Here is a 25,536-nt window from a genome sequence, read left to right on the forward strand (position 1 = left end):
CCCTGTGAGCTGTCCTCAGGTCCGGGAGGTGCGCGAGTTATTGCGAGGGCATGTCATGAAGCTGCTGTACTTGTGATAAGGGCAGAGCTGCTCCTCCGGCTGCTCACTCAGGGGAGCAGAGGCAGAGGAGTCTGAACCGTCTCCATGCACGTGTCACTGTACCAGGCCCAGAGGAGAGAGGCCGACTATCTGAAGCCAGGATGCAGAAACACATGAATACTGAAGTCATATACAGTGATTTAGGACCATTCTTCATGCTCTTCCAGGCAATTCAATGTCAAGATCCAAATAACTGTGATTAACCTGGAATCAAATAGAGTGAACGGCTGAGGTTGGAAAGGTTTGACTGTTTGATCATGATTGTTTCACACTCGGCACAAGTGTTAATCCAAAAACTATACTTTTTCTAAAAACTACAACAACAAAACTGCATGCATTTAGAATATAATAGCAAACTTACATTTTGCCCCAACCAGCATAACATACACTTTTTCCACAGATTCTTATTGCGTCAGCATATTCTGGGGACTTGACAGTATTAGGACTTATATTGTGCACAGCAGTCACTCATGCCGCACCTCTGGTATCTCCAATCATACATTATTAAAGAGGGGGTATTATGCTTTTTTCAGCCACATAGCACCAGTCTATAGGACACTACAATGATGACAAAACCTTCTGTTGGTCTGTCAATGCAGTAAATTAGAATAACTGCCTTGTATAAAATTGCTCTTTCAAAATGGCGTTAGCAAATGACTTGAAATAGGCCTCTGTCTCTTTAAGAACCTCTGACCCTTTCCGACACGCCCCCTCCACACGCTGTCTGTGGCATCACAACAACACTCCGCTCGTTGTCTCAAGTATTGAAACTACGATCGGTGCATTTTAATTTTTATTGTTGGAAAGGACCTACTGTTTATCACTTTGTGAACAATGGCCACACAGGATATTATTTGGAGACAAACCTTCCACACCGGACGCTTGGAAGGGGCTCTTGCCTGAAAAATAACTGCTGTTTGGAGGCTCTCTCTTTGTAACTGCCATGCCCTATGGATCTCTAAATATACCCCCATGGACTACACCAGGATTTGCAGGAGCCCATACGATTCAAAAGACGGACATTATCTGTGCAGGTGGACAGTGGTTTTTCGAGGTTACCCGTTAGCTTGTTATAATCGACTACAGCTCATTGTTGATGAAAAGTCTGTAATAAACCACAAATGTGTAAAGCCAGGCTCATTGTGTGATCATCGTAAAGGCTGCTTCGAGTAGTTGCTGCTTTATTGACGTTATTTGTGCATAATATGCTGCCTGTTTTCAATGAATGTTGTGAAGGTGAAGGTTGTTAGCTTGTCGCGGCTAATAGTGCCTTAGCTCCGAGAGAAACCACTCGGCTACGACTCACTGTAGATGAAATGTGAGCAATAAACTACACAATCAACAAGCCCGGCTCAGTGTGTGATCATCATAAAGGCTGCTTCAAGCAGTTGCCTGTTTTAGTGACGTTTTCAATGCATAATATGCTTGTATTCAGTGAATTTTCCCGTTAGCTTGTCGCGGCTAGCTTGTTAGCTCCGGGAGAAAACCACTCGGCTATGACCCATTGTAGATGAAATGTGAGCAATAAACTTCCAAATCAACAAGCCTGGCTCCGTGTGTGATCATTGTTAAACGGTTCTTTATGTGTGTGGTGGTTTTATTGACTTTATTTGTGCACATTTCTCGTTTTCACGTGATGACTCGAGGTTTAGCTTAGCATTAGCTTTCTCCGGAGGCTCTGTGCATCATCAAGGCCCAGCGCAGAACCAGACACTGAAATAAGTGTTCTTGTCACCGGTTTTAATCCTGGGTGTTTAGGTAACAGAAACACTGATGTGTGTCTTTGTAAAAGTCTGCTGTGGCTCCGGTTCACAACACATGAAGCTAATCATCCATGATGACTCTGTTTACATCTTAGGGCTAGACACTGCGGGGAGGGGGTTCTGCTGAAGAGCAGTGGTTGGTTACTCGGCTGGTGACGAAAGGTCGGAGGCGTATCCTGGAGGTCGAGGGCGTTTCCTGAAGGAATCAGGCGTTTTATCCCTAAAATGGCCGCCATCAGAGTTTCTACAGATTACTCGAAAATACGTGAATGTGCCAAGGCAACACTTCAGGCATGGTTTTAATGAGGGAATGACTTAATAACATGATGTAAAGCTTGAAAAAGTCGATTTTGCATAATAGGCCCCCTTTAAGACATCAGGGAGCGCTAATCGAAAAATGCCTCAGTTTGTTTTGCTGAAATGATCTGCTCCCTTGCACTGACACCCCTGCACAGAGATTAGATTGTTATATTTATCGACACAATTTGAGTGTTGCTTGAGTGTAATAACACAGGAGGCAGCAGCGCCTGTAAGTATCCTGGGTAGTATTTTATCATTCAGATGCAAATAACCATAAAAGCTTGTTTTGTGCGTCTGCCGGTGCATCGCTGGTTAATCTCAGCCGCAGCATGGAGCATCGTAGATCAACAAAAGAATAAACAAACCGGACAGTGTTGATCCACCCGAGCGCACGACACATGATTATGGGAAGTTGAGAGGCGTTCGAGGAAAGCTTTCAAGAGAGATGTCACCTCATGTTAGGAGGTTATGTTTCTGCCGGCCTTGGTTTGATAGTTTGTGAGCGTGACTGCAAGAACTCGCAAGAAATAGCAGGTTTTGGAGTGTTACAAATTAGTCAGATCGATGAGATGGGAAAGATGAAATTATGAAAGAAGTTACAGTAGCTTTGATTGCTGGTCTGGATCTGGATTAAGATTTGGGAAATATGGTCAAAGATATTATATCTTTGACCATCTTTAACAGCCTCTTTCATTGCATATTCTGTAGATTTTAAAATGTCTATTGATTGAAAAAGGCTCTGACCGATCTCCGCTCTTATGCTGTGTCCACCCTGCCTATGTACAGTATGAATGTGAGCTCCTATTGTAGCGATTTGAAAAGCTTTGAAAGCACAATTTAAGTAAGTGCTTTATTTGTCATTGTACAACGAAATAGTGTTCAGGTGTTAGTCCTGAGTCACTGCAACTGAGCTGCGCCACCACTGTGGGTCAACCTGACCAGCAGTAGGTCAGGAAAACCGTAGCACCTGGAGGAACCCGGCTGGCTGCCTTCGGTTTCCTCTGATCCTCTGAAACGGATCCTGTTTCAGAGCATGGTGTCCTGCACAGGCTAGCTCCTCCACCTCCTTCTTCCTCTTCCTCCTGCGCAGCTCCCTCTGCGCCACAACAGTTTTTCACCATCTTCTGGGAAGAGCTTAGCAGTTATTCTCTTTTATTCTCCAGTGAACGAACATTAGCCAGAACAATAGATGTGTGCCTTAGCTGTGTCTCACCCGGATACCTCCTTGTTTCCTGTAGCTACTCTTGTGACACCCCCACTGTGATGCATTTGTGGGGGGCTCTTGGTGCCTCTTAAGTGGGTTAAGCTGCCTTTTTGTTAAGCTGTTCTCTTCAGGACCATTATGGACTCTCTGCAGTAAAAAAAAATCCTGCTGCTATAATGTACTATTTTAATTTAATTTAATTTTAATTGTACACCTGATATTTGAAGTAACACAACTTAAATGTATGTATTACTGCTTGTGCAAAACCTTCACAACACATTGGAAATCTAAATGTGTCGATATTTCGATTTAAACTTGTACCAGTGAATATTAGCATGAATATGATGTTCTGTGAAAAGTAGATTCTGCCCCACAGCAGAAAAAAAGAAAAAAAAGAAAAGGTAACTTTGATCTACCTCCTTCTTTGATACTCATGTGTGCTTAGAATGATGGTTTCATATCCACATTGAAACTTACTTTTCAATGCAGTTGCCCTCTTTTTTGTTTTTGTAAACCACTTTAATTAAAACTAATTCTGCACAATTTAAAAAAAAATCAGACTGTCAAGAGCTTACCAGTCTTGTTTCTCTGCCTTTCCAAGATCTAAAAGACACATCAAACATAACCGTCCCTCCACTTTTGCCATTTTCTTTGTAGAGAGAAAACGACAGGCTTTTACTGATGGAGAGCCTAGGGAGCGAGCTGAGAAAAGGGCAGACAGATACATCCCTCCCTGACCAGAGGATATAAACATGCCGTCTCAGTGGCCCGGGCTTCACCTTGGAGTTTTCGGTGTGTTTCAGACCAAGACAGATACACGCTCTCAGTGCTATAGGGCCGGGCTGGCTCTGTGCCATGCACCTTGCAACACAACTCTTTAAAGGATTTCTGGAAAGCTTTCAAAAACCGCCTCCGAGAAATCACTCCAAATCAAATTACCTATGTTTTTTGGCCTTGTATTACTCCTGGTTATTTGGGCTTAATGTTTTTATTTGAGGGAATGCAATCAATATGGGGCACCAACAGCAAGATTTCAGTGATATGAGGGTATGAGTTCTGTATGTGCGTGGATATTAAATATTTGTTGATGTTTGATATTTGTCTATAGCAGCAGAAGGTGCTGAACTGGCATTGAAGCCAAATATGACCTCTATTCATCTTTCACAAAAGCTTTTACAGTTCTTAAGTTAATTGTTTATAGTTGTTTGTTTACATTCTGCTGTCCTTACTTGCTCTCATATCATCTTCTAGGTATGCATATTTTAGTCTAAGTCCACCATTTGTAACCATTTGAGTGCCACTGACGCCTGACACCACAAATCCCTTTGCCCTTTGCCATTTGCTGCGCACGCTCCCACCCCCTGCTCAAAGAAAAAACATTGTTCCCCCGATTTAAAATGTACATGCATTAAACGCTACTGTTTGCAAGCACTCTCAGTGCATCAGCGTGGTCTAGTAGCTATTCAAACGCACTCTGCAATCCTTTGGAACAGAATATCTGTGGTGGCGATGATTGGATTTCATGGCCTCCTCCAGGCATTGAGTGCGTTCACACTTGACATCAGAGCTGCCCACTTATCATCGGATTATCATGCAAAATACATTGTAGTATGAACTTTGAGCCCCTTTTCATGCTGATGTGGTAAGATGATCCGTGCTGAAAAGTTGTGTTGTTGAATGTCTGAATATAGCGACAGAGCTCAATAGTAGCACAAATAGTACATATATTTTCCATGAAGGCTGCAGTCAAGTAGTGTCAGAATACTTCCTGTAATGCAGCTCTATTGATTTGGATACCGTCTCTTCTGTCTGCGATCCCTGGTGCTCTTTAACTCCGATCATTCGCCACTGACCACACGCTAAGGCTACTACTGGTCATCCCTGTGGTTAGAAGCATAAAACACTCATTAGTACTAAGTGTAGTTTGTACTTTGACATTTTGAAGTAGCAGAACTTACAGATTTGTAGGAGAGCATCCACCTTCTGTATGTCTAGACTCTTTTCCTGGAAGATTTCATCAAATGCCGCCCAGTACTGAAACATTTTGCTGTTAGACAAACAACATAAACACTGAGTAAAGTCAGACAGTTAAAGTTAACCGTTTTAGCCGTTGTTTGCTAAACGTGTATTCACTAAGTGCTCAGACATTTCGAACAGAAGCTGTCCCCTGGTTTAGCCTGAATGTCAGACGTTTTAAGAACATTTCCTTGCATTGGTCTTGACGCTGCCGAATTGTTGTAGAGAAAGCTGCATTTTAGAACTGTTTCCAAGAAGCACAAACTCTCTTGTCCTCCATTTAATCTCTGTGAGGTTCAGTGGGGACATTAAATTGTCTATAGCAGATTAATTGAAGTCCTGTGCACATGAATCTTTTCAGCTTCAATAAACAAAAAGTGATTGGGGGCTTTGCTGCAGTTTTGTCTCCCAGACACCAATGGCGTGTGATATGTAATAGTCTCAGAGGAAGGGATGATCAGTCTTTGCTAATGATCTTTATAATTAGTTTTGACACTTTTGGCAACTTTTCAGGGCGATTATTTACAGTAACACTTGTTTGGTTATAAAGGTTGTCACTTTGAATCCTTCACAGAATTGGAGAAAAATAGGCAAATGCGCAATTTACTGGATAATCCTCAAAGTTGTACAAATTCTTGCACTGTTTTTTGACATCTGAACCACAGATGCTCATGTTTTGATTAAAACCATTTGGGCATCCTTAATTTGGATTTACTGACCACAGAGCAACCAGAACACAACAAAAATCTCACTAGATATGTCAGTTCACAAACTTGCTAAAATTCATCCAACTGGTGGGACGAGCCAATCATGAGGCAGTTTTGCCATGAGTGGGCGGGTGCTACGTTTGCTGCCAAAACATGCTAAATCAATTTAGAGCAGGGCGAAGCCGAAAAATGCTGCTTGTCACTTACAAACACAAATAATATTTATTCCATTGGTTTGCAATTATAGATTTATTGTGAGTGGCTAAAATGAGGTGCATACAGTATTATCCAATCAGGAGCAAATTCTCAGCTGTATGATTTAACCTGGAGTTATTCCAGGTTTATACTGTATTACCCATCCATCCATCCACCCTTATAATGTAGCTTACACTATAGTATTAACTTGACTCTTGCCAAGTTATATTTACCTAATGACACAACTAAAAGATGCCACGGTAACGAACTGAGCAGATTTTCACTTCAGAGCTCAGTGGTTATAATATTAAGGTATCAGCGGCCAAACCCACACAAAAGTATTTGAAAAACTTTTTTAAGGAAGAAGTTAAATGTAGTCTTTTTTTTTTTTTTTTGACAAACTGTCATGAGATTCAATTTAGAAGAAACACTGTGGATTATATTGGCCAATTCACCCTTGGATGTTGATTGAAATCGTTTGAACTTTTTTAGCAGAATTGGTTTGCACTGCATGTCCTTAACCAAAGCTATTCTGCATTGCACCACAAAAACAGAAAATTACAGTAAATCAAACAGTGTGGAAACGATGGAAAAGGTGATGACAGCTCCTGATCATAACTCTGTTGCTTTTTTGTTTTGTATATTATTTGCATTATATCAGTGTATGAACTTAAAGCAGTAAGTAACTTGTTTACCTTAGTAAATCTGGGGGTAATACAAGTGTTGATGGGATGATGGGTGGCACAGTAGTGCAGCGGTTAGTGCTCGTGCTTCACAGCTAGAAGGTCCCGGGTTCAGTTCCCACTAGGACGGTGCGTGTGGAGTTTGCATGTTCTCCCTGTGTCTACTCCGGTTTCCCCTACCACTAAAAACATGTACAATAGGCCAGGATGAATGAGAGTGTGTTTGAGAGTGTGCACGGGGGACAACGGATGGAAATTAGCCCAAGGGTACAATTCGGTGCGGCGTGTTTACATGCATGAGACCCCTGTATGTTAATTAACATGCACTGTCCACACCAAATAAACCAACAAATAAATTGTTAATAAAAATAAATTGTAAATAAATTAAATCTCCCCCCTGGTCTCTCTGGCCACTTGCAGCTTTCCCTGCTCCGACCCGGAGGCCCCAATACACACTAATGGAATCATGAAGAAGAAGCTAACAGGCTAATGGGCAAAGCTAACTGTGGGCTAGCACCCCTTAAACAGTATTTACAGCCAAGTTTGCGTGAAAAAACTGATCTCCCTTGTTTAATTGGATGTACAATATCCCTCTCTATGTCTTTTCTGTCAGCATATATTTACTCTCACTGACATGCTACGACACCTGCAGTGGCGCTTATGGCCTCAAGGGGCATGAGTTACTTACTAGTACTGCTTTAAAGAGGCTAGATGCAAGTTAGTAATTTTATGGTCACTACTGCCACCTCTGGTCTTATTCGTAACTGCACCTTCTATATTAAGCTCGTGCATGGCGGCACTTCGGACCCGAATTAGCACCTTTTTGAGTGACAGTGCAGGATTTTAGAGGCAGTTGTGGTGAACAGGTCTGAGCTCATTCTACACATTAGGACATGGCTGGAACATGTGGGGGGAGGAAAATACTTAGTTCTAACATTTTTAAACTCCGTATAGTCCCTTTAAGTAGCCTTGTAAGTGCTATGACATTACTCGTTGCTCAAGACGTACTTTCAAACTAATATAAACATTTGGCCTATCTCCAAAGAATTACCAGTGTCCTGCATGTACCTTTCCCCTTTTGTATCCCCTCCACTTCGGTCTTAATATAGGCACCTGAACTTCTCACATTACTGTAAACATCTGACCTTCGGTACATTTCGGTTAATTCAGCTCTGTCCCGCGTTATGAGCTGCTGAGCTGGGCATTAAATTAAAGTGGTGGTCAGCATTCAACTAATGGGAGCGCCAAGGTTGGAGCACTTTGGCCTCCTGTGTATATGGAAGAGTTAAGGAGTCAAAAATACCCCCCACAGATCAATTTTGTGCGTCTTGTGTGTGTTGCAGTCTCAGCAGAAGTGCATTGTGATCTTCGCCTTGGTGTGCTGCTTCGCCGTGCTGGTGGCCCTCATCTTTTCCGCTGTGGACCTCTGGGGAGAGGATGAAGACGGCATCACGGAAGAGAATTGTGAGAGCAGCTGCCGGTAAGATGATCGTACGCACGTGTCACAACAACATCTGAAATACACAACCTTTAATCTCGCAATGTATGAGTACAGGCTCGGTGTGCAGTAATGATGAATAATACGCCAGAACAAAATCAAGGAACATAGATTTCCTGATTGATTAATCTGTTAATCTCTTGTTGATTAGCATCTTGCAATAGTTGGTTAACCTCCCAACCGAGCACAGTTTCTCCAGTTCGGCTTCAAATGTAAAAGCTTCTCGACTGGAGCTCACAGCCTATAGGCCAGTGTGACGCCTCATTTGAAAGCTAAGACCTGTTAAAGTAATTTTCGTCTTGGATTTTGTCTCTTTTTTGCCTGGTTTTCATTGTTTTTTTGGTCTCGTTTTTGTATTTTTTTTGCTTTCTTCATCGCTTTTGACGCCATTTTGTCGTGTTTTCATCATGTTTTTAGTCATGTTTTTTTTTTATAGTGTTATCGTTGCTATTTGTTGCTCTTTTGTTGCTTCTTCGTGGCTCCTTTTTTTTGCTTTTTCATCACTTTTTGGTTGCGTTTTCGTCGCTGTTTTGATGCTTTTTTCAAGAAGCTTTTAGATTTGGATAAAGCCAAACTGGAGAAAATGTGCTCGGTTCAGACTGGGGGTTAAGAGTTTGATTGATGACTAACGTTGCTCCAATACAGTAATGCATTATGGATTACTGTTATTATCATAGAGACTTTATTTGTTCTTGGAATGCTTTGAGTTTGGTGTTGAACAATTTTGAGATTTGTATTAAGCAACTTGTTTACCTTAATAAATCCTTTTCGTAGTCCCTCTGGGAGTAATGCAAGTGTTAATGGGATGATTGGGGGTCTTTCATCTCCCCTTGGTGTCTCTGGTCTACAACATTGACGCCGTGACCTGTTGATTCAACCGAAGTCCGTGCTCTTCTCAGTGTGAACATTTCTTTGCACTCGCGTATGCCTCCATGTTTCTTTTGACAGAAATCGACTCTAATCGGTTAATCCGTCTGTCAATCGCGCCCAACTGATCTCAGGGATATAAGGCAAGATTCCAGACTGCTTCTTTGCATGGAAAAAGGAAAAGAGTGTTATTCTTGGCTGACACAGCTAGCTCACAAAACAAAACGCTCATCAGTATTGCTTGCTGTTCTAGATTTAGATGGGATCCAGAAGGCTAACAGAAGTCATCAGCTTAAAAGTGCAGTGGAGTGGTCTACCGTGAAAGCACTGGATCAGCAGTGTATTGGCTGAGGCAGCACTCTTCTTCTCACTTCCTACTGGTTCTCCTTCATTAGATTTGTATCATTCAATTTGCCATTCAGCCTTGGATACTTCCCCCCCCTCTCCCTCTCTCTTCATTCTTTATGCTGTGTCCGTGAGCGCTTTCTTTCCCCCTTAATCGAGATGCCTAACAAGTCTTTCACCCAGCATTCTCCTCCTCTTTGGGTCTAAGTATAGTGTAAGCGCGAAGGACCCCCAAGGTTTTGACTGAATAGTGGAGGAGAGCGGAGGCAGATGTGGGGAGAGCACGAGCAGAGGAGCTGTTGGCATATCTCTCTCATTAGTCGACCTTTCATCCAAAAGTTTAGAAATAAGAGTGTGTTTATGACCACACTGCCAGTGATGTGGACCAGTGATGCAATCCTACCAAAATGTTTGCACAATTTTGGAAACTATTGCATTCGTAACTCAATCAGTCCAAACTCAGCGATCATTCCTCAAGCCGCGCATTGGAAAAAATGTCATATGTAATATTTCAAGCGTGTCCTCGTCTGACTTACTTGTTCACACCGACTTCTCCATAAATTCTCGAACAAATCATTATTGCTTTACAGAATCCGTTTGCAAAGTAATTTCTATGTTCATTTGCTCCTTATGTGAGCCCTGGGCCACTTCTCACTGAAAGGGTGCATTACTGCTGCATAATGTGCCATATGGGGACCACAGTAGTAAATTGTGGCTATTTATTCGAAGCACAACCCGGATTAGATTGATGTTGATGCCTCATTGTTTGTGTAATATACAATATACATACTTTCTAAATAGAGTATGTAGAAGGGAGAGAAATGTTGCCGTCACCAAGTAAAAGAATCCAATAAAAACATCCTCCATCTTAGTCTAACAGGTGCACTCACCGTCATCAATTCCTGCTGTATAATCTTATCCAAAGTGATGTATTCCTGCCTAAAATGTCAATGCCAGACAGTTTATGGAGCACATTAGTATTGATTTACAGGAGACACATTGAAAGACAAAGTAGCTCGGACATGATGGACACGCAGCCCAAATCCGGACTAGCTTTTAGCACCTTTTTGCTTCGAGGCACACAATTGAAAAGCCGTTTCTGGCACTCAGCGCGCACCGTTTTTCACATCAAAGAGACTGTGTACTTCTTGTATCGTTTGCGAGTGTTTCATCATACTAAAATCATGTTTACATGCTTCAATCCATGTGCAACAGGGCATAATGTTTTGGATTTGAACCATTCATGTAGCTGGCCATGTATGTTTCAGTCTGTGCTATTTCTGAACCAGTAAGTGTTTGTTATTTACATGGATCTGACATTTACAAGCTAAATGAGTATAGATTACAACACACCGCTGGTTGTACCTAATTAAACCTCATCTCTCCGTATCAGCAGTGTACAGGCAGCAGCTCTGATACCCATATTAATGTCCACTACTCGGCAGCAGAGAGAGACGAGAGGGGGGAGGTTAGGGGAGCTTTGTATAATTTATATCAGGTGTCAGTAGCCCCTTCTGCCTTGGTCATGTACACGCTGACCTGGTGTTATGGCCATCCCACTGAATCACCCATGTTTTTTGTATATAATAGGTTTTATGACACCAGTTATTACAACTCACTACGGTGATTTATTATTACGGTGCTAATCTGACGCAGAGGTTCAGAAAGGTGCTGCAACACACAGCGGAGACCAATAAGTGGATCCAAGATGCAGATAATTAATGGTCACTCGAGAAAACGAATATTGCTATTAGGGCTACAGCATTTTATTTCTCTATTGACTACAGGAATAATTACAAATCATTTTGTATTTGACAATCGCGAATCTGAGTATTTCTAGATACTGTGTTTAAAGAAAGGTCTTATTAACGTCTTAACCTCCGCCAAGTGCATTTTCTCCAGTTCAGCAACACAAATCTAAAAGGTTACAGCCTATAGGCCAGTGTGATGCCTCATTTGTAAGGTAAGACCTACAAAACCCATATAAATTGATCTTTTTCCTTACATTTCTTTTCATGGCTTTTTTATCCCTTTGTTGCCACTTTTCTGTGTCTCTTTTGTGGCGTTTTTGTCAATTTTTCGTCACATTTTCGTCGCTTTTTTTCACATTTTTGTCACTTTTTTGTTACATTTTCATCTTCGTCTCATTTTTGTCATTTTGTTGCTTGATTTTTCAAGAAGCTTTTAGATTTGGATAATGCCAAACTGTAGAGAATGTGCTCGATAGGGCAGTCATGATAATTACTATATCGACTTAGAGAGTTGACAGTATCGAGTATCGTTAGAGTCAATAATATCGTTTACCGCGATACTTTCCTGCCTCGATATATCAAACTTCAGATTTGTTATCATGACAGGCCTAGTGGGAGATAAGAGGTTAATTAACAGAACAAACATCTACTTTAAGCGAATGTAGTGCGTGAGTGAGTGAGTGGTGGTGGTCGGAGGGGCCGATGGCGCAGACTGGTTGCCTCGCTTCCGTCAGTCTACCCCAGGGCAGCTGTGGCTACAATAGTAGCTTACCACCACCGAGTATGGAGTGAACGAATAGTGCAATGTAAAGCATCTTTGAGTGTCCAGAAAAGCGCTATATAAAACCAATGCATTATTATTGCATTAACACTTCAAACATTTACATTATTTATTTTGTACCAAGAGTTTGACTGAGAGCAATTTGCATTCTCTGTATGTTTTCCATGTGGAAGAATTGACAGCATTGCCAGCTGTACTGAACTGAAATAGACTGAAATGAAGAGGTTTAGTCAAATTTGTCTTTATATTCTATTCCATCATGTTGCAGTTTTGATGAATGGTAAATAGTATATCCGTTTAGGTTGCATCAGTTAGGAACCAGTTTGCACACATATAGGCTCCCAGTGGTCAGTATATTTGTTTTTGTATTAGATGTAGATTGATCCCCGCGAGTCCACAAACTGCACCGGGCATGAGAAGTAAACAAAACATTTTAAATCAAAGCAACTCTCACAGTGAGAAACAAGCTTCCTGCTCTCTATGGGTATAATACCAAACACCGTCTGCCTGCTCACAACACTCAAAATCACCATTTATCATGTCCAGCATCCATTAGGTGGACCGGGAGCTTTTCTCTCACAATAAGATTACCTCTCCTCCCCTGTCTGCTTTCAATCCGTCCTTGTTGTGTCTTTCTGTTCACTGTCGCTGTCCCAGATTTTTATGCCTCTTACCACAAAGACCGTGCCATGCATGAGGCATTAATCGTCTTTGTAATTTCATCAGTGCTCCTATTTTGGTTCCCTTTTTTTTCCTTTTACTTACTGCCAGTAGTTCAGTCGCTAAGCTCTCGGAGTGACAAATGAAAGCAAATCCCCCGCACCGTAAATGTGACTATTGTAATTACGTTGCTCCCAAACATTACTTTAAAGGGCTTAAGGTGCGGTTGGCAGAAGAGGAACAGTCTAAAGCTGGTCTTTAAGATAACCGACAAAGTGACAAATTTTGCTGCCGTACGCGTTCTGGTGTGACTCAATTAAGCAAATCCTATACATACTCATATTTGTATGCTAATTTAACTTCACTATGTGGTTAGCACTAGAAAACCACAAATACTAAAGGAGGCGTGAGTGCTTTCGGATTGTAAGCTGCAGGAGTTCTACAGTTTGACCCTTGGACATGCTCCAAAAGCTGACTCTACTATTTTTTAGCCCTGAGTATAGACTTGGCAATTTGTAGCACAACATGATGCCAGTATATTATCACTCACTGGTCACTTTATTGCCCTTTAGTGCCATAGCATCTTCACAATGACTACACATTTGCTTTGTTATTGCATGGTGTTGTTTCTGTCATTCAGATAATCGTTGTATATGTGTTGCAATTATTGACTCCAGAGAAACTCGCGCTAATTCCAATGTACTGTTTTGTATCTGTGCAAATGGCAATACAATCTGATCTATTCTGTTGTACCTTGTGGGAATCAACACAGTGATTTAAGGTTCACAGTAATTCTTTTTTTTTAATTGACAAAACAATATAGTATAATATAGGCTAGGACTGTGCAATTAATCAAAATTCGATTACGATTATTACACGTAACAAAATTTGCATAATCAATTTTTTTAAATTATTATTCAAAAATACAGACAAAGACAAACAAACAATATGTAGCAATTTCAACAGTTACAATACATTTGACAAGCTAGCACCAAGACAGGATTACAAGATAAGTACACAAAATACAGTACAGTGGACAACAGTCTTGACTAGACAGACTACACATCACTTCAGCACTATGCATACCAAAAATAAAAAAAATAAAAAATAGTTGTAGCTTTCGTAAATGTTTGGTTGATGATGAGGATGTTCATCTTTTTAACTTATTATAGAAAAAAACGATTATTAAGGATGCCCTCCCGCTTGTCCATCCGAAGCGATCTCACGAAGCAACTTGCATTATTTCATGCTGCTTGGATTATTTTCCCTTCACATTTCACGTGCTCATGCTTTTGCCTGACAAAACAACAAACAGCGCTTTGTGATGATGTCATCAGGCCGCGCTGCTCAGTTTACTTGCGCAGGTGTGAGGGCTGGCCAGCAGGGGGCAGGTGTGAAACAGAGACCTCTCATCAATCGAGGCATACTTGAAATCATTTGTACTTTTATGTGTTCAGAAAACAGAAAATATTCAGCATAGTTTTTTGATTAATAAATAAATAAAGATAGATTTTATTTTTAAAGACAACAAATAATCGTTTGAATAATCGAGCAGCCCGACTATAGGCAAACCACATCTCTAGTTTATCATGTTTATGCCGTTTAGTCAAACCAGAGCTCATGATTTTAACATTTACTCTGGTGAATTTCATATTCCTGCTCTCATAAAGGTGAATCATGATGTTGTTCTCACCTCCTGCCGAGTCATAAAAGTACATCTCTCTACATACATCGGCCCGCCTGAGACAACAGCAGCGTATTTACGATTATTGCAGACGCCATCCTCACACACTGCAGGGAAAGCACATGCCTGCATTCTTCTGTCTCCTTCCTAAATAGTGTTGACTTGATACTATTGGTTTTCTTGCTCGGGCCACTGGCTGGTGATCAATGCGAAAACAGATTTATTGAAAGACGAATATCAGTTTGCATTTCTGCTGTTGCGCTGCACCCTCTTACAGATGTCTTTATTCTCCCCTTTATGTGCACAGGTAGCTTCTGTTGTGCAAAAATGCCATGTACTCAGGCTGATTTTATTTCAAGCCCTTATGTGGATTGTCTTGGGCTGGGTCATTACTGTTTCTATGACAGCGCTTCCCCTTAATCAAACCGTGGCGGCGCCAGTTGTTCTGGCTGTCCACCCTCACTGAGCACCGAAATCTTTCCTGTCGTATTGTTTTATACAACTGCCTCAATCATTGTCCTGGCCACAGAGGGTAGTGGTAATAGAAGATTTCTGTGTGGCTTACTGCTTAATCTTTTGCAAGGTGCAAATACTCATTTTTGACTGTGATGAGTTTCAAATGGGTTTGCATTAGAACTCCTTGGCAACTGAGAAATTTGTTGTCTCATTATCTGCTCTCCCAAAACTGGATATCAAGCCGGACTACACTCTTCTCAGTGTGTAAAGCTGTTGTGCTTTTGGCTCCACAATGATCTGGACAGGGTCTTAGGCAGACGGAGAAACCACATCCATCTCGCTGCCTTTTCAGCTCTGCCTCAGGGAGAACAACACGGAGTCCATGCCAGGCCCAGCTGACTGAAGGACAACTTCATCCACCAGGCTGTCAGGGAGGAGAGAGAGATGTTTAAGAGTAAACCCAATATTGATTCAGTTTATGTGCTTTACAGAGCTGCATAATCGAAGGAAGCCAAGAACTGTGCAAATCCAGATGTCTCGATGGCTGTGCGTTGACACTGACACTGCGTCTTCCTGGAGAATATGCTCACCTTTCACCTTTATGTGCAAACTTGACATAGATTAGACCGGGTTTGTAATTTCACCCCACGCAATACACTGCAACTATTTTGCGCTAGACTGCTGATGACTCCATTAAACAAACAAATGTGATAGCAGTGTGTAGCCTCCGAGGCAGACAGCAAAAACGACTCCCCTATCCCTTACTTAGTTGTAATTTAATCTCTACATATTACAGATGAATTTGCATTGCTGTATATTCCCACTACTCGCATCAGAGGTGGCCTATTCGAGTTAATGATGAAATCTATCTGCATACTAAGCCTGAGATCTCCCTCTTATCTCATTACAGTAAAGTAATGACCCATGGAGGCAGGAAGAAAGAGACGCCAGGTTTTGATTGTTATAAACCTTGGCAGAGACACCAACTGTATAACCTTCTTAAAATAGCGCCAAACTCATAATCATTCGAACAGAACTGCTTTTGTGGATTATTCAAAATGACATGGCAGCCATTTGATTGTGACTTTACGTATTTTCTCTCTTTGTTTTGCAGAGCGGTGCTGGTAGAGAACATCCCAGAAGACGTGGCATTTGCAGACAATACTTCGTCCCACCTGCCACTGTCAGAGGGGCTGTACAGTCTGCTGGACCAGGCGATCCGAGTGGTAGAGATAGTCTCACCTCTGTGGCTCCTCAACTCCTCCGATTATGAGTCCAGCTTTCAACCGGCTGCCAGACAGGTAACAGGGGACAACCAAAATGTTATTTTCATGAAAGCCACACTGCGTAGCATTTCACCCAATAAATAGAATAAAATACAACTACTTTACTGTGATTGGGTTCACCTTTCCTCAGACCTGACTCGCTCATCTCTATGGACATGTTTCTTCTTTGCTTTCAACGCAGGTAGCTGGGTTAACATCATGTCCTCTTCCAAATGCTTTATTTTGGTAAATGGGAAGTTTCTTAAAACTGGAAAATAGTGTATACATGCTGTTATATCCCGGTTACTGACGGAAAATCCCAGCCAGAAAATCCTGGTTTCTCAAAACTGGGAAACTGCTTTTTTCTGATTTTTAGAATCGGGAAAGACCTCTACTGTTTTAAGTGCTTCATTGTATAGTTCTTTTCTCCAAAAAAGCCATGCTTTGGCAACATTTCACTCCTTACCATATTTGTCATTAGCTCCGCCCCTCTCTGGAGCCTAAATGTCCAGGATACTCTTGTTGCTCAGGTAAACAGGGATATGAGTGTCCTGGTTTCTAGGGTGCATGTGAACGTCCAGAATACTGTCATAACCAGGTTGCTCGAGCACATGTAAACACAACTGTGTGTAGAAAGTCAATATCAGACAGGGTCAGATCAAAAGGTATAACCAGGCTATTAAGGATCGTTATTTCACCAAACAAGATGAGAAATTACTGAATTGGCATAAAGAAGGCAGAGACTGGAGCGGCTGGCAAACTAAAGCCATGTGTGTGTGTTTTTCATATATTCATATAAACTTTTCCATTCTTTAGCTGTAAACTGAATTTGTATTCTTTTGTTAACAAGGTTATTACTGATCTTGCCTGCAGCTTTGGAAGTCTGTCCACTCGCACCCTAACAAGGAAGTGCTTTTAAGCAGTAGGATATGTCAGAGGTAATAAAAGCCTGGGGCCACTGATTGAAAAGTAATAGCTTCTTCAGATGCCGCGGGGCCGGAGCTGTCTCTCTGCACTGGCCCGTCTTGAACAACTGCCAAAGAGGCCATCAGTGTATGTGCAGAGCAGACTGCCACCCTTAATACAGGGGGCGGGTGCAGGTGAACTGTTAAAATAGTTATGTCCTCTCAGGGTTGAATTGAATTGAGCCACAGATTATCATTAGTGCAGTTGGAAAGTGTGGTACTTTCGCAGAACTTCCTGTCAGCACTTTAACTTTTGAATGGCTGTACAAAGTTTCCCTGTCTCTTACAAACTTGTCCTCACCCCGACAGTGTTGGATATTTCTCCACAAATTGGGTTCCTACAGGTTTCTTTCCCAAAGTGGTTTCAGCATAGATAAAGTACAAAATACTGCTTTGTCAGATATCACTTTTCAGTGGGAAATTGTGCAAAGTTTGTCATTATTAGGCGACATATATTTCACGTGCTGGAATTGTGTTCCTGCTTCTGATCAGCGATTTGTTATCTTATTAACACTGTTTGTTTTTTTGTTTGTTTGGTTGGTTGAAAATCTCTTGCTACATTTTCTTGACCTCGGTTGTTGTATTTGTTTCAGGGCAGGGCTCTGCTGTCCAGGCTTCAAGGGCTCAAATCCAGAGGGGTCCAGCTGAGGATCTCCAGTGGGATTGCTGACTCCACTGAGCTGATAACGCTTGGCAGATATCGTGAGTGCTCCATGTTTAGATCTGTACTGTCCATCACTCCTGATATTACTGTTTGCGGCGCAATCTTCCAGCAACTAAATTTTTCATTATACATCTGCAGATGCTGAGGTCCACTATTTAAACATGACAGCACTCACCAAAGGTCACCTCCACTCGTCTTTCTGGGTCGTCGACAACAAACACTTCTACTTCGGCAGCGCGAGCATGGACTGGAGATCACTGGCCACGGTATCCAATATCACTAATATCATCTGATAATTTTGTTTTTTCTCGACATGTAGCTATTCTCATGAAAATAACCAAAACAGAATACAGTTTTATACATCAAATTAACTGATTAAATATAACATAGACCATTATTTATGATCAAATTTTGAGAATGAGCTACAGCTCGCTTTTGGTGATCACTGAGCTACATGGTCACACTTGACTTTAGTAACATGGTAATGGCATTTCAACAGTGTTTGACGAAAATGAAGCATTTTGCTGCCCTTTTTCCTGATAATCATGAAAACACAAGCCATGATTACTTGTCTTTATTGTAGTTGTAGATCTGCTGTTAATAACAACCCTCAGGCTGTTTCATTGGCACTTCGCATAAACTGATTTAGAGTATAACTTTAACAAAAGCATGCCATTAATGTGAATATTTTGGCTCATTAATTTGATATCATTCAGCTTTAAAAGATCAGGATAGCCCCACGAGAGCTTAATTTTAAATGAGTGAACTGTAAAAGATATGTTCACTCTAAATGTCCAAACTCCAATTAAGCCTCTTTTTAAAAATAAGTCTGACTGAATGAAGCCCGACTGCTTTGATATAAGGTATAGCCGGAATTAACTTAAATAATACAGAAAAGGCTGAGTAGTTTAGATTTTTCTCCACATTTTTTTTAAAGATTCACCTCTATGAACAAAATGTAAGAAAGAGAGATTAAAAAGTGCTAAGGAGAAAATCCTTTCTACCGTCACCTCGCTCACTGTGGCTGTGACAGTGGGGGGAAAAGTGTATCAGCATGCTTCACAAAACTGTTAGCGACAAAAAGGATAAAGGACATATTTTTCCTGGAATAGAGTCTAGCTGGATGTGTAGTATTTCTCTTATCATGTTCTGTATTGCAGTGAGACCCTACGCATGACCTTGCTATATTTTGTGTGTCTAGAAAAAGGAGCTGGGCATCGTGGTGTACAACTGCAGCTGTCTGGCCTTGGACCTCCACAAAGTGTTCAGTCTGTACTGGGGTCTTCAGTACAAAGACTTCATCCCTACCTTCTGGTCCAAGCGTCTTTTTGCCCTTTTCAACAGAGACCGGCCACTAGACCTGACTCTGAACAACAGCAAGGCTCAGGCCTATGTCTCTGTAAGTTACAGGGAATCTCTCACTTAAAAAATAATAACGCATTAGTCTTTGATAGAGTTTGTATAAAGATTTCCACAATGCACCTTTAATTTGGTTGTTTCTTACTGCTGAAGTGATTCCATTTGTATTTTCTGTATATATTTCTTTTTGGCACAATAGATTGAATTCAAAATTTGTTAGCAACATGCTTTCGCTGAAGGCGAAAGCTTGTATCCACGGTTTTATCTTTATCATTCCCATTACTGCCTGTGGAGGACACTGCAGGCCAAATTGAAATCCTAACCAACCCTGTTATTCACTTTCTAATAAATTAGGAGTTAAAAACAGATCAGTGGTGGAGACTGGAGACATTGATTCACTCTTTTTGTGATGGAAAAAGAGTGAATCAAAAAAGAGATCAGTGGTGGAGACTGGAGACATTGAAGTGAGCACAGGACTAATATATGCCACAGTTTCTTCATAAACATTGGATGTCATTGGTAATCACAATATGTTTATGTATTATTCAATGTTTCTATGCAAAGGTTTGCGTAACAAACAACTGACTGCAGCACAAACACACTCGCTCCAGTTTTCCAAAGCTGTTGACAACTTTGAAGGAGAAGAACATTTTTCTTACAGCGGTTCTCCTCGGTACACAGTGTCATCGTTCCTTTAGGGGTGAGCGATAGTGTTGTCTAGAGATCTGCAGGTGCATGCTGTTCACTTGACTGGACTGTCCATCTTCCCTTGATTGATGTTAATAGAAACAAGCGATTCTCTCCACACCATACATTTGCTGATCCTGTTGTGCACTATTATGTAAGCTTTTCTGTAAGATGACTTGTGTTACAAGGACGTTAAAAGTTGAGTCACTCAAAATCTAATCTGTCTTTGCCATATGCCCTTCAACAACAGACTTCTCCAGATGTGTTCATCCCCAAAGACCGCAGCAGTGACTTGGAAGCCATCGGCAGAGTTATAATGGACGCTCAGCATTTTATCTACATCTCCATCACAGATTATCTCCCACTCTTTGGCAGAAATAGTAACAGGTCAGTATTTACTTTACATCCGAATACAATGGATTTAAGAAGTTTTCAGACCTCTTGTATTTATTTATTTTTTAGCAGTCTGTAGCAGTAGTAAATATGTTGTTTGTGCATTAAGAATGTGTACCCAATTGCTTTATTTTGTGAAGGTACTGGTCTCGCATCGATGGCTTTATCCGCGAGGCCCTGATCTTGAGGAAGGTCCGTGTCCGTCTGCTGATAAGTTGTTGGGAAAATACCAATCCTCTGACGTTCAACTTCATCTGGTCTCTAAGGAGCCTTTGTATGGACCAAGTCAACTGCTCTCTGGAGGCGGTTAGTGCACAGTTATACACAGTCCTATATGGTCTACTGGCATGAGATATACTGGGGGTCATTTTCTCGAACGTACACATCATTTCACGGACACCCATCATTCACCAAATCACCTCCCATGTTACGGCAACTATATTTGCTTTCCATTAAACAAAATACTGTGCATTGCTTTTACGCTCCCTCTCCAGCTTACTGTAGAATGTTATATTATTATTTTTATAATTATTGATGTTATTGCTGTTTTGTCTATCTGTTTATCGGCGTAGAAGTACTTCAGACCCAGAGTGCTGAGGAATGGTAACGTCCAAGGAATAAACCACAACAGATACATGGTGACGGACAGAGCCCTTTACATAGGTGAGTGAAGAGAGAAAGATAAAAATAAAAGGACTAGACAAACAATTAAGATGGCATTTTAAAAAGAAAATCATGCCTCCACAAGCCAGACTGATAACATGTCGCAATCCATATTATATTTGTGAGGGACATAGCACGGCCTCTAAAGTGTTCACTCTGGCACTGACAAACATTTCTGTGGCACTTGACCCTCTCGGCTTCTTCAAAAGAACACGCAATGCATCATTATAGGCCACCTGCAGCCCGCCCATGCTGGCTTTCTAATGAGTCCAGAGATGAACCGCGTACAAGAGAGCACAGTACGTTTTAAATAAAGTCAGCTTTACTCTCTCTGTTCAACAGCCAAACTTCCGTGCCAGAGTCTTGACCTAGGCATTCAACACTCTGCATTGTCTGAAAATGTCTTCTTCATCTGACTTGTCCTCAGTGATTATGTGCCCGAGGTACAGTGGGAGGAAAAAGTATATGAACGCTTTTGAATTTCTCACATTTCTGTCTAAATTGGTCATAAAATGTGGTCTGATCTGTGTCTGTGTCTGCTTAAACTAATACCACCCAAACAATTACATGTCATCATATTTTTAATGGCCATAACATGTAAACATTCACAGGACAGGGAAGAAAAAGTGAGTGAACCCAGGAATCTCACTGAACTGCAGCAGTTTTGTAAAGAGGAATGGTCCAAGATTCATCCTGATCGTTGTGAGCGTCTAATCTGCAACTACAGAAAAGCAGTTATTGCTAAAAAAGAAAGGTCAGCCAGTATTTAATACAGGGGTTCACTTACTTATTCCATGCTGTTGTGAATGTCTCAGGTTTTTCTGCAAAATGTCTTGATAAACTTGTGAATCAATTTTTCTATTGATGATAGCACATTCCCCACTGTGTAAAGTATGGTGCAGGGAGAATCATGGTGTGGGGCTGTTTTGCTGCCTCTGGGCCTGGATCATCAATGGAAAAATTAATTCACAAGTTTATGACGATATCTTGCAGAAAAACCTGAGACATTCACAACAGCGTAGAATATGTAAGTGAACCCTTGTATTAAATACTGGCTGATCCTTCTTTTGCAGCAATAACTTTTTTCCTGTAGTTGCAGATTAGACGCTCACAGTGATCAGGATGAATCTTGGGCCATTCCTCTTTACAAAAAACTGCCGCAGTTCAGTGAGATTCCTGGGTTTACTTACTTTTTCCTCCCTGTCCTGTGAATCTTGACATGTTATCGCCTTTAAAAATATGATAACATGTCATTTTTGGGTGGTATTAGTTTGAGCAGACACTGTTTATTCATTCTTATGATTTTATGAAGATCTGACCACATTTTATGACCAATTTAGGCAGAAATGTGAGAAATTCCATAGAGTTCACATACATTTTCCTCCCACTGTACTTGATTTTATTGACAACATGCAGAACATCATTAGACAGACAAAAGTTTGGAAATGTCATGTTCTTATCTTTCTTGGTTTGACAAATCATAATCATATTCTTAGAACTATTGCACTTAATGTCATGCTAGAGACCATAGGTTGAACAGATATTGAGTAGTTGCTGTAGACCAGCCGTACTAAACAATACGTCCAGTGACATAGCCAGTGTTAGCTCTGAGTTTAGTCGACAGTTCATCAGGTTAAATAACACCTGTATTTAAATGACTTCAAACGTTTTGAGTGGGAGTTTTAGCATTTTTCTGTTTTTGGATTGCAACGCAAAAGCCCTATTTACCTTCCAATTTATTGACATGGCAGTTGATGTTGTGATACTAATTTTATTATTGCCTGCAAGTAAAAAATCCCCATAGTTGGCCACTGTACAGCGTGAAACATGCTTCAAGGCTATAGTTAATGTTAGGGTGTGTAGGCTTTTAAATAACTGTTCTCTGTGCCCCTAACAATGGTTAAATTAGTGCTAGTGCAGGCCTCCATTGGTTCAAGCTCAGTGAGTGAAGGTGATGATGGTTCTAAGCATAAAGTCCATGTCGATATTATTTGACATTTGTTGTTTTTCCAGGTAATCTTGACTGGGTGGGTAATGAGTTTACCTACAACGCCGGGGCTGGTTTAGTCATCAGTCAACCAGGCGATGATGATGATGATGTTGATGATGAGAGGAACTCTACTGTGGTCGACCAGCTACGGATTGCTTTTGAAAGAGACTGGTTTTCCCGTCACACGCACTCACTTCAAGCCGATAAGATCCCCGTTTGCAACAAGCGTCAGATCAACAGGCTGGCACCCATTAAAACATCGCGTCATGACAGTATCAATGACGAGAGACCTGCGCCGATTAGGAAAAAGGAGGAAGGATTTATAACAAGACACTATGATGACAAAGTGGCTAAGATTACTCACCAAGATGCAACAAGTGGACTGGTTATAGAGAATTATCAAGAACGAGGACAAGTCAAAACCAGTCGCCATGACAACAAGAAACTACTCATGAATGTCAATGACCGGGACAGTGAAGGGGATGCAGCCAGTCAGACAGCAGAGAGCAGCGGCAGCAGGGAGATCTGCAACCTGCCCCTGTGACCTTCCTTTACACTACATGATGTTTGGACATCCAATGGCTCTTTGTAGCATTTTCTTATGGATGTTTTATATTTTGAAAAAAAAGAAAAGACTTTCCAATGTGACAAATGAAAAACGAAACAAAAAAAACATGGTTATTAGAACTTGAGGAGATCTCAGGTGGATTACAATGTCTCCTCGGGAGTACAGCACTTTGAATGGACAATTATGAACTTGCAAATGTATTTTGGTTTTAACAGAATGACTATTTTAGCTGTCACAAGACAAAAGCATGAATTACTACAAAAACACAAGTTCCAAACTGCCACACTAAATTAGTTGAGATAAAAATAAAAGAATCAGCCTGTTTGTGTACTAAATTAGATAACTGAGAAACAACCATATATTACTCTATCTATAATAACTCAAACTTTTTAGTGGTGAAGCATTAGAGAGATTAACATGGTTCTCATCCATCGATCTAATTAATTTCACCTGATCTCATAGCCACTAAATGTCGATCTAAGAATATGCAAGTGCTGTGTTTAGTTAATGATAATTTCCTGTAACTTCTATTTGTACTTGAATTGATAAGGGGCTCTTGTGATTAATTGTACAATTGTACAAGTACATTCAGAAATTTTACATATCTACTTTTTCTTTCTTTCTTTTTTTACAGCTACACTCCAACTTAAATCCGCATGTCACACTGTCCTCTTCAAATGACAAATTCTCAAATACCTAATGTAGTTTAGTAATTGTAGTTTTATCTATTACTCTTATAATCCCAAACAACAAAGAAGTGCTATCCTGTATTCCAAAGACTACTGTGTACACATGCACAAGTTTTGACTTACTACTGAAAACGATGATGGAATATTTTTATACAATGTCAGTGAATATTACAACCTGTTGTTCCTTTCATTTATATTTCTTACATAAATCAGTGTAGATTTTATGTAGGTTAATAACTGCCTCCTTTAACAGAAGAGTTATTGTTATAGATGCACCAAATGCCATGTTCTTATGACTTATTGAACAAATACTAAAAGAGCAGTTTGCAGTATAGACCAGGGGTCTGCTGAGAGCCAAATCAATGCTATGAATTTTTAACAGAGGTTTACACTAACTGCAATTAAACCTCAAGGACATGGCTTATGCACCGTGGACTGTTAACAAAATTAATTGATACAAATAGATGTTTTATATAATGTCTTGTTGCAGACTTATGCTGTATGCTTCCCTTCTCATGACATTCAAAATTCTACATATAAAAACACTGGAAGCCCACAGCAAGACTTTCCAGTGCACTGTTGGTGGCGTTTAAATTAAAATCCACATGCTATATTCATTGGAAATCTGTCTGTATTAATTTGAAATCTTCTTCTGGGGATAATGGCAGAATCCTGCCCTCTTGTGGATGTTACAAAAAAAATCACTCTATACTGCAGGTATGTTTTATGTTAGGTAGGGTGACCACCTGAGTAGTAAAAGTGGGACAAGTTGTGAGATTTGGTGGGGAATGGAGAGACAGACATGAGATATCAATACTGTAGATTACGAATAGTACTGAAGCGTTTCATCTCCTTTTTTAGCAACAAAGTACACATAGGGATAGAAATAAGTCACAAAGTATTCTAACCCAGAATGTTATATGATATTGAACATTTTATGCAAGGAGTATGGCTAATATGTCATATTCTGTAGCATTACAAAATTGGGACTTTATCTAAATTTGTGGAACAAGAAAATTAAATGCAGTGCAACCAAAAGAGGGACAGGTGGTCGCAGGTCACCCTACTGTCTCGCTCCCCATTTCAAAAAGTGGTCATCGAGACTGGCCTGGAAAACATTACTGCAAAAAGTACTATCTGCTATTGCTCACTTATGTTCACTCATGTCAAAACTGTTTCTTTTGTTTTATGTTAGTTGTTTGTTTGGATGGTGTCCTTGCTTTGAACCTTTTTCTGTTTATAAACTGTGTATTGTTGGCCTTTTGTTTGTTTGTTTGTTTATTT

General features: G+C 40.6%; 1 protein-coding gene across 3 annotated transcripts in view; it reads left to right on the top strand.

Annotated features, from left to right (window-relative positions):
* Window positions 1-23,783, top strand: part of LOC306965935 (inactive phospholipase D5-like) — a 60,542-nt gene extending 36,759 nt beyond the window's left edge. For all 3 annotated transcript variants that reach the window (XM_079560544.1, XM_079560542.1, XM_079560543.1), the window contains exons 2-10: window positions 8,311-8,447; window positions 16,124-16,310; window positions 17,833-17,941; window positions 18,042-18,169; window positions 19,105-19,302; window positions 20,200-20,336; window positions 20,483-20,648; window positions 20,915-21,005; window positions 23,019-23,783. In XM_079560544.1, coding sequence (XP_079416670.1) covers window positions 8,311-8,447; window positions 16,124-16,310; window positions 17,833-17,941; window positions 18,042-18,169; window positions 19,105-19,302; window positions 20,200-20,336; window positions 20,483-20,648; window positions 20,915-21,005; window positions 23,019-23,539 — 1,674 coding nt within the window. In that variant the 3' untranslated portion in view covers window positions 23,540-23,783. The remainder of the gene's footprint in view (window positions 1-8,310; window positions 8,448-16,123; window positions 16,311-17,832; window positions 17,942-18,041; window positions 18,170-19,104; window positions 19,303-20,199; window positions 20,337-20,482; window positions 20,649-20,914; window positions 21,006-23,018) is intronic.
* Window positions 23,784-25,536: the final 1,753 nt, after the last annotated feature.

The sequence above is a fragment of the Gobius niger genome (genome assembly GCF_951799975.1).
Source record: "Gobius niger genome assembly, chromosome: 7".
Lineage (NCBI taxonomy): Eukaryota > Metazoa > Chordata > Actinopteri > Gobiiformes > Gobiidae > Gobius > Gobius niger.